The 10,182-nt window shown below is 40.8% G+C and overlaps 1 protein-coding gene across 1 annotated transcript; it reads right to left on the bottom strand.

The window, feature by feature from the left end:
* Nucleotides 1-2,965: 2,965 nt before the first annotated feature.
* On the bottom strand, nt 2,966-7,992 carry pim3 (Pim-3 proto-oncogene, serine/threonine kinase). Its single transcript, XM_008401139.3, has 6 exons — nt 7,427-7,992; nt 7,190-7,299; nt 7,053-7,103; nt 6,549-6,912; nt 5,546-5,722; nt 2,966-5,010 (listed from the first exon to the last, which is right to left on the bottom strand). The coding sequence occupies exons 1-6, from the start codon at nt 7,512-7,514 to the stop codon at nt 4,808-4,810; spliced, it is 993 nt and encodes a 330-aa protein (XP_008399361.1). The 5' UTR covers nt 7,515-7,992; the 3' UTR covers nt 2,966-4,807.
* Nucleotides 7,993-10,182: the final 2,190 nt, after the last annotated feature.

The raw sequence follows: 10,182 nt of genomic DNA, 5'->3' as shown, positions 1-10,182 counted from the left end.
AGCGCTAGCAGTAGTGTTAGCGCGAGTAGCATTTCTACTCTTATTTCTGACGGTACAATGACGTAAAACACACCAAAGCATTTAAAACATTAAAATAAATTTCAACAAACTCCCAAATAGTTTACTTAGAGACATATCTCTGCATTGGGTTGTTTAATCTTCTATATACATTAGCCACAAGCTATCGAGTTCGGCTAAGCTATTCACTTACCAAGATTTCCACAAGCTATTTCTCAATAAGTGGTCACTTCTGTCGCTCATTGAAGGCTCCCTGAGTCCACAATTCAGTCGGTCAGTGCATATGTAAAGAGCAGAACGGGAAAATTACTAAACTTAAACTCCACTGGCCAACCTTAAGTCAGAAGAAACGCATAGCGCCGTGTAATAGACCCTTTCAGATATTAAAACCCAAACCTATAATTCCTGTACTTTGTCATTTTTGCATGTCATTTTTGCACATTTTTGTGTTGGTCTTAATTCATCCTGTTAAATTACATCAAAGTTTATGGTTGACAAATGCAAGGCACTGCATATAGACAGGTGGAGTCAACTGAAATTGACTGAATAAATAATTTATTTGACCTTGATACAATACATAAGAAATAAAGCAAAACATTTTGACTTAAACTTTTCAAATACCCCCCTTGTTGCCATGACTAATGTACCAGAGACTAATGATGCTCCCCTAATGGAGACAACCATGAGGAATAAGTCCCGCCACATTTAATGAGGATTTCACGGTGAGGACCTGCAGCAGCCTTCAGTAGAGAGAAGAGGGTATTGTAATGAAGAAAAGTTGCCACTCATTTGCATGTCAATAAGCCCCAAGACTCAAAGACAATGGAGGATTAGTGGGGATGCATATAGAAACACAGATGTTAACGTACTCCGGCTGATTTTCATCACCGGGTGGTGCATACATGCTTGGAAGACATCACGCACATTGAATGGAAAAAAACAATATGTTGCCATGGCTGCATTTTTATGCCTTAATTAACGGAGGCTCACTTTTAGTCAGTATGCAGTCTTTGAAAGGGAAATAATGTTATATTCCACGTGGTTTGTTTGATTTGTTTTTACCTCTACAATGTTAAATGTAAACAGTATCAGTTTTTAATATGAGCCATGTGGGCAGTTGCCCAGAGTGGCATTACAAAGGGGCGCAGATGCCTACCAGATGGAAAAAGTTATGTCAGTTATGCCCTGAACAAATTTTCTATTTTTATGCATGGCATACGCAATTAATGCCAGTTGTTGAGACTTTTGGGAGTGTCCACTGCATATTGTTCTACGTCAGATGATTTGCTGCATTTTGATTGGTTGGGAGAGGGGCTTATATTGGAAGGCATTCACGCAAGAATAAACAATAAAGATTAAAGCTTGAGTTAACCAAGGAAAGAATTCCACAATTAAAACTTTTCCTGAATTTACCACCACGGACAATCCAAATGTCCTGTCAGGAGAAAGCGGCCAAAATTCCAGCAAACTGTGACAACCTGGATAAAAAAGAAATGCATTTTTGGCCCGTTACTTCTGGGAAGAATAATGATGAAATATCAGGCCAGAGTTAGAGCCTCAAATTGTCAGCATTCATGCCCACAATCTTTATATTCTCCTCTCCTTCTTAAGTAAAGGCAGCTCGTTAGAACCCTAGAGAGCATACCATTGGGTGAAGAGCACTGGAAGGTTATGTTAAGTGGTGTTTTCTACATGCATATGTATGGTCCAAGTGGTAATTTTGAAAGAAACCGTACTTCTTATCTACACATGAAACCAACACTTCACCGAGAATCAGACGCCTGAGAAGATTGGAGCACCAGCCGTCTTGTCAAGTCCTCAAACGCCAATATGTCTTCACTCCGGCTGAATAGGAGGGAGTCAAACGGATGCAAATACGTCGAGGAGGGCGCTTCAGATTACTTCTGTAAGCAAAGAGTGAGACAAAGGGAGTGAGACAAAGTGCTGGAAATGGGGTGATGGTTGTGGGGAGAAGGAGGGGTTAAGATTATTTCCTAGAAGCAAGATGAAGGTGTAACATGACGTCGCTGAATTTACCAGAGGCCAGTAAGTCCCAAGAAAAAGAAAAAAAACAATAAACATTTCACTTTCACTCCTTCTTCCTGGAAATCCTACTCATCGGCCTCTTACTCATAGAGTCCGGCTTATTATGACTTGTGCTGTCTTTGTGGGCAGCAGGCAGAAATGCAGAAGGCATTAAATAGAAAAACTATTGCTTAGATACTCTCTCATCCACATCTAGATCCATTAACCCATTCATCTCTCCATCTGAGACGTCCATCCATTTTTATACCTGCTTGTTTTTATTTTATCTCCATGCTTTTTTGGATTTTAAAAATCAGTGGTAAGAATATAATTTACATGCTATGAGAGTTGACTCATGGTCATTTTAATTGGAACTTAAGAATGCCATCCAGTGTGGTTTCTATGTCATTTGGAAGGAAAACAGGCCCACAGCATAATACCCAATAGTGAAAATGAGGACATTTTCCAGCATATTTTTCTTTGTTTATGCCAAATCTTAAGTCACATATTCCAAATCACACTCTTCCTGATAAGTTTCCAGTCATTTTTACACATCTATTTATCTTATGTGTTTGTCTAGTCTGTAGATAATGATTTGTTCACTTGTCTTACATTTTTGGTAGAGCAGCTAAGAGAAATTGCCCTGTCAGTTCATATTTATACTACAGAAAAACTCTCCAATAAATTATCAAATAAAAATGTCTAGACACTGATAAAGTGTAACTATATATACAAATCTACTTTTCAGTGTGAGATTATTTAGCTGTACGAGAATATAATTTTATTTTAATGCTATTTTAGTGGTTGCTAATAAATATAATCAGCAATGTATGTTAAACAGAATCTAATAGTCATGTATGAAAGAAACAAGAGACAAAACACATTTTTGTTTTGGTAAGAAAACAGCAAGACACCAGACTGATTTCTGTACATAAAAATGGGTGTTTAATTGAAACTTCTGTATCAAAAAATAGCAATATCCATCCTTCACACAGGTCACACAGCTAAAGTGAAATGTCTCATTTATAGGCTATGTGACAAAACTATTAAAAAAAAAACTGCTCTGCCTATTGTTTAGTTTGCCATAGAACTTAAATTAACCAGGACAGTACACAAACCAGATTTATTACTCTGATACGTAGTCATTTAACATTACCAACAGACTTTTATTCCTTTAAAGTAAATTAAATAACATTCAAATGCTCTGCTTAAATTTAAGTAAACGTCTTTTTATTCTGCTTTACATTGACAACTGCTTCAGTGCATCCTCAACATCTCAGAAAAAAAAAAAAAAAAAAGTTGAAATGTAAAAATAGGTTATAGGAATGCAAACCAAAGGCCAAGTGGGTTATGCAAATTTTTGTGTGTTTGTGGAGGGCCAGGAAGGGTTTTTAAGCATAGACAATAAATAAATAAATAGCCACAGAGTGTGGAATGTCTACATGTTTATGAATAAATTAAATGCAAATGGAGAGAAAAAAAATGTACACGCACACAAAAAAAAAAAAAAAAAAAAAAGAAGGAAGGAAGGGAAAATAAAATAAAAACACGCTGTACAATATTTGTAGGAAAAAAAAAAAACAAAAAACAATTGAACCCATGAATATTGCATTGATTGTGCATCTAAACCCCCAAACCCTTAGGGATGCCAGGGGGGAGGGAGGAAGGTGGGCACGTGGTGTCAAGCAGTGAGATGGTGGGAGGCAAAAAGAAGTACCACTGCCCCTCCCCATCTTCGCCCTGCAACAGGCATGGGGGAGGGAAAAGGTGGAGCGCGGGGGGTCAGGGGGGGAGAGAAGGAAGGTGTATGTTGACATTTTGTAGACATTCAGAAAAGACAGGATTCGGTTTACTAAACACCTGTTCAGGCTATAGCGTGAATAAGCAGCGTTTACAGAGATCGACAAGAGGTGCTTTCAAGTATTTTGTTGTAAGAAACAGCCCCCCGCCCCACTTCTCCAACCCCTCAGGACCTGCCCACCCAATCTTCTCTCCACTTAAACTCCACCTCCCCCTCTAGGATCGGGAGGCGTTGGCTTACAGTGATGAAGAGAAGAGGGGGGAGGAAACAAAAACGTCACATAAAATAATTATAATTAAAAGAAAAAAAAATCTACTTCTTGAAGCCTCTTCCATCACAGCACAGACAATCTAACCACCACGCCACAGGCCACAACCCACACCCCCACTGTTGGTTGTTGACAAAAAAAAAAATAGTCCCCCCAAGAAAAGCAGCTTTCCAAAAAAAAGGCACTCCAAAATCAAAATTAAAACATTTAAATAAAAACTCTTCTCCAAGCTCTATGAGAGCAGTCTGAATAGGAGGGCCTTGCCAGCTCTATATATGTACATATATATATATATATATATATATATATATATATATCTGCCTAGTAATATAAAGAAAGGGAGGGGAAATAAATAGTGCTGGTAAGACCACCCAAACAGCAAAATGTTCCCCATTTGGAAACAAGTATAATGAACTGAATTGGAAAATAAAAAAGGGGGGGAGGATGGGGACGAATAAGATAAAGTGTAACCAACAAAAATAAATAAAAAATTCCCTACAAAAGAGGAAAAAAAAAAAAAAAAGTATTTTTATTTCCTGTTTTCTCTCTGGGCCAGATGAGTAAACCACATGGCCACTGACAGTTCAGGGTAGGCAGAAGTCCGTGTCTGTCCCCTCTTTTCACCCCCCCTCCCCCTCACACCCCTTCACACTTTATTTCTTCACAAAGTCCACAGAGTCCCATCGGAGCCGCGCTCAGAGGCTTTCCTTGCTCGAGCTTGTGCTTGACGAAGAGTCCGTGTCGATGGTTCTGAGGCGGATTTCTCCAGCCGCGGGCTCCTCTGGTGACTTGGGCGACTCCGCCGTGTTCCTCATCCAGGGGTGGTCGCAGATCTGCTCCAGAGTGGGCCGGTCAGAGGGCCGCAGGGCCAAACACCATTTGATCAGCTGCTGGCACTCTGTGAGAGGAAACATCAACTGAGTTAAACATAAGCTTATGGAAAGGTTACTAGCAATTTATCATGTGGCTCTCCACCTAGGGCGCCACTGTGTCAGTGAGAGGCAACAGAAATAATTTTTTCTTGCTTACTGGTATGTCCATGTTATGGGGAGAACTGTAAGACAATTCCTATTTCCCCACTTAAGGTTTATTTCAGTTTTACATGCGTCTGAACTGCATTCAATAAGTTCCCAATGGAATAAAGGCTTTACTTATACATTGGACTTAAGTGGGTCTAATTAGACTGGTCTTATCTGGAACGAATTTTAGACTTATTATAAATTCTTCAAAGTAGATGTTGCATTATTGAAATGTATGGAGGAACTTCTAAAAAAAAAAAAAAAAAAGTAGTTCTCTTGTTGAAGAAAGAGGGTTGTCCTAGAGTGTCATTATTAACTTTTGTATGGATGGACCTATATTATGTAGTAGACTGCTATACCACTAAATAATGCTAGAGGGCAACAGAGTCCAGCTATGCACTTGTATACACTCACCAGCTGAGATCCTTCTCCTGAAGTAAAGCCTCCCCTTGAGGATCTCATCGTCTTGCTCGAAGGGGATGTCTCCGCACACCATGTCGTAGAGCAGCACGCCTAGCGACCACACCGTTGCCGACCTGCCGTGGTATCTGTGGAAGCGGATCCACTCTGGCGGGCTGTAGACTCTTGTACCTGGGGATTTGATGAGGAGTAGCGTAAGCAAAGGGTTGGCTCACAAAAACCACAAAACAGAATCACAGTGGACTGCATACACACACACACCCCAAAAAAGGCAGCAGCGCTAGTAATGACAGGATTTTGGGTGTGTGGAATAAAAACTGACATGCTGTGGCGTGTATAAACTGCAGCTTTTTGAAGTGTAATCTCTCCTCAATCTCTTAAATTCGTTTAAAAAACACATTATGCAAATTCCTAGGGGTGGCCAATCCCCTCCTGCCACCCCCTTGTGGCGCGCTTGGAAAAAACTAAAGCAACGTGAGCCCATCACGTGAAGCCTCGACTCTAGTTTCACAACAAACAGATGTTAGGTGGCACTGACTTTAGATCCACACCACCACTGCACACACCGTGACTCAGGCTACCATGACAACATCCTGACCGGAAACATTAAAGTACAATCCGGCTCACTAGAGATTAATGCGTCACCGATAAAAAAAAAAAAAACATGGGAAAAAAAAAAAAATCGATGAGTCACCTCCGTAAATATTCACTGAGATTTGTCTGGAGCAGAAGCAGCAGCAGCAGCATCATCATGATCATCCGGTTCGCATTTCTAATATTAATGCGCGCGAGATGTTGGTGAGGAAAACCCTCGACCAAAAACGGATCACTGCGTCACAGCCTCGTTATCGCCTCCGCGTCTGAATATAGCACAGCCGGAGCATCAAGGGCACAAACACACCTCGGCCCACACGGATGCATAAAAATAATTACATTCATGAAATCCCACCACGGATAAGCACCGTGACATCCCGTAATAGTAACAAGCGTCGCTTACCGTCGAAATCAGTGTAGACAGTGTCCTTGAGAATCGCCCCTGAGCCAAAATCAATAAGCTTGAGCTCCCCGGTGCGTAGGTCCACCAGCAGGTTTTCATCTTTGATGTCTCTGTGTACTACTCCGCAGCTGTAGCAGTGCCTGACCGCCTCCAGAACCTGGCAGAAAAAGCCCCGCGCCGTGTCTTCGTCCAGGGCTCCCTTCTCGGTGATGAAGTCGAACAGGTCCTTCACGAGCTCCGGCCTCTCCATAACGATGAGCCAGCCGTCGACACGCTCATAATAGTCCAGCAGCTTTATAACTCCCCGAAAAGACGAGCTGACCTTCTTCAGCAGCAGGATTTCCAGCGGCACCATAGCTCCGTTCTGTAATAAGAAAAGAAAAAAAGAAAAAAAAAAAGATGGCGTCGTTTAATAACAATAGTACAAGACAGATAATAATATTAACACCCGCACCCAGCTGCAACACGAGGGGGTGGGGGAACCAAAACAAACCACACACTTACAATTGTGCCCCACTCTGTTACTCGCTCCTTCGCGACATGTTTCACAGCAACCTGGGAAAACACGAAAGAGCACACATTAAAAAGTGCACATTCAAACCCACGTTATCTGCACTAAAAACCCCTCGTGAAATCCTCACCGGTGCGCCGTCAGAAATCCGGCTGCCGGCGTACACCGTCCCGAACCCTCCGCTGCCGAGCACCGAGCCCACTTGGTAAACCTTCTCGAAAGGCTCCTTCTCCACTTTGACTGCAAGTAAAAAGGGGGAAATGAGAATAATTTCCACCAATTGGTCAGTTGAAAGTGAAGCAGATTCGCTTAAATAATTATGTCTTGGGAGGAGAAATCCAACATGGAAAGCGAAGCGGCGACATACCGGGCGGGAGCTGGATCTTCACTGGTAGGTGGTCCATACTCGAGGGAGTGCAAATGTGCGAAAATGAACCAAACTTTGACAGCAGCATATTCGAGCTGAAAGATGCCGGCGTAGACGAGTCCTGTTCGGCTTGTTCTAAAAAGTCACCAGAAGCAAGAACAGTAGTAGGCTCAGAAACGGTGCTGCGGACCGTGTGGGCAATCCAGTCCACGCTGTGCGCCAACTCCGCCGCACACGGTGCCCGACGAGAAAGTCGTGTCACGACCGTTAAGTCGCACACTATTTCCCGAAAACCGGCATCAATTCCGACTCCTGTGTCTCGACGTCAAGTATTCCCAACAAAAACAAGCCGCCTTGTAAATCAAGAGAAAGTCCGTACGGAGACGTGTAGCATGAGAGTACAAAGTGTACAGTGAGTTTAAAGGGGCCACTGCGGTGTGTTATTATCCCGGAGAGTGGCCGCTGTCTGTGCTTTGGCGCGGTCTTCCCAAGCCAATATTTTGACGCGTAACCTAGAGGTTTGGTATCCCTCCGCTCCAACAACAAATATTTCCACCCAAATTTTAAAACATAGCTTGAAAATATTTGACAAATGAAATTTAAAATTGACTATGTGTGAATTTTCATAGATCTTAATTGATTTTTATGGAAAGATTCCTTCGAAATATGTATTTTTCAGACGCACTACTTTCTCATAGTACGAGACGCCCAAGAATCCCTTGTCTGGAGGCTGCGCGCTGTGTTATCCTATCGACTCGGAGGGGACAGCCAATTAGATAACGTCTATAAATACAGTGTTTCGTATCTCGACCAATCCAGGAAAAGTTTTCATAATAAAGGAGTTGTTTGAGCGCACGTGGCGGCAATTTCTCTCCATCTCTCCCTCCCTCCCTTCTCTTTGCCTCTGCAGCTCTGCAGCAGGAAGACGCACAACACAAACTATGGCAGCTGATGTGTTGTAGCTGTGAAGTTAGATCTACTGACGCCCACTAAGGCTGTTCGTTTACATTCCATTGATTGGAACTGTACTTTGTATTTTGAGATTAATCTAAAGTTTAGACATTAACGTCTCTGTCGCTAGAGGACCCAAATTTGGGTCCTCGGCGCTTGCCGCAACAAGATCAATTAAAAACACATGCTATACATTTATCAATATAGGCATATTGCATATCCACATAAAGGGAAAAAGCTCTTCTAAATGATAAGATCGATATTTCTTCCTCAACAACACCCAGATTGAACACTAAGCAGATTAATAAAAAGAAACGCAATTAGACGCTAACGAGGCTAACGAGGCACACCCGGTAAAAAACGCAATAGTAAAAGAGCAAGGAGGCCCGATGTACAAAAACTATTAATCAGAGTAAAGCCGAAGCTCTGAGGTTTTTAACAATACTAGAGTCACCACGCTACGTGCAAAACTCAATGAACCAGCAGCTAAAGAAGACAAACAGAAATAGCTAATTTCACGAAGGTAAAATCAAAAATCCAGTCCTACCTTTGCCGTTTCGTGGTCATAATCCATATTAGAGTAAATATTTCCACCTGGTCCGATAATCCCTTTTCCCTGAGTACATCTCAAATGGTTTTTGGTTAGGCGCAGAGGCATTTCCGTGTTTTATGGGGATTGACGTTACGCCGGGTGAAAATTGGTCAATTTACGTCACATGCCTTTTTTTAGCTGTAATTGGTGAAAGACTTTAGTTTCCGTATTAATGTCAACGCCCTCAGATTCTATTGGCTCTGACGGTTCGAACGACATGTCAATCGTCAAAATTGACCAATGGGTTCCCGAGAAACTGCCCCGCGTAGTTTTGAAAAAATGAATGGGGAATTGGGAGGTTTTACGCACAGAGCGCAGAGCGCAGCTATTGTAATGTAATTATGAGATATATTAGTTTTTACTTTGATCATATCATTTTGACAACTTAGTTTTCATTGCTATTTGCATTTTCATTGTTATATAATTCTATTTGAAGTGTTATTGTGAGTTAATCTGGTCCATTTTCAGTCTATTACAATTTGTCTATTTTTTTCTCTTTTTATGAATGAATGCAATGTGGATTTTTCAAAAGAACCCCCAAAAACAATTATTAGATGTAATTACTTATTTATGATAAATAATAATTTATTATATGAAAAGAATAAATGATTAAAACAGACCCTACAGAAATAAAAACTAAGAAAGTTCAAATGGCACAAATTGTGCCAAAATGGCTCATTTGGAAGGTCCGCCTAGATTTTTATCTAGTAGCACCTCTCTAAAACTCATATGATTAACTTTTTTTTCATGAAACTTGGCACAGTAAAAGGTCAGATTGTGTACTGTTGTTGCTACTTTTTTTGGCTTTCACTGCATGTTTTGAAAGGAGCATTCATAGATTGAAGTGGTTTTTTTTAGGCGGAAATTGATTTGTTTCTTAATTTCTGCTGTTTATCATATTAATACACTTTCCTCAGTAACAGGCAGGATGGTTTTTAGAGTTGTAACATGTTCCCTAGGGTCTTGCCTTTGTTTTGATACCAAAACAATTAAAATAAACTCTGTAGTTCTTGAGATACATTCAATTCATTTTGGGCATGTTATTTTCAGCCATATTGCTCAAAAGGAGGCCATGTGCCGATCAGGTTAATGTCATAAATGTGTGGATATATTTTATATTAATTAGATTTTATTTAGTTTTTGTTTGTTAAGTTTTACTTTTTTATAATCGGTATTGTTAAATATTAATTGCATAGTATTAGAAAGTATAAAA

This window comes from Poecilia reticulata, chromosome 23 (genome assembly GCF_904066995.2).
Source record: "Poecilia reticulata chromosome 23, P_reticulata-male-v2, whole genome shotgun sequence".
NCBI lineage: Eukaryota > Metazoa > Chordata > Actinopteri > Cyprinodontiformes > Poeciliidae > Poecilia > Poecilia reticulata.
Note: the sequence above shows the minus strand (reverse complement) of the source record. Positions and strands in the feature narration are given on the sequence as shown.

Excerpts from the sequence above, each read along its gene's own strand:
- pim3 (XM_008401139.3), bottom strand. The coding sequence starts at position 7,514 with ATGCTGCTGTCAAAGTTTGGTTCATTTTCGCACATTTGCACTCCCTCG. Across the intron at positions 7,300-7,426 it reads GAAGATCCAGCTCCCGCCCG|TCAAAGTGGAGAAGGAGCCT; the intron begins GTATGTCGCCGC and ends TTTTACTTGCAG. Across the intron at positions 6,913-7,052 it reads TAACAGAGTGGGGCACAATT|AACGGAGCTATGGTGCCGCT; the intron begins GTAAGTGTGTGG and ends TTCTTATTACAG.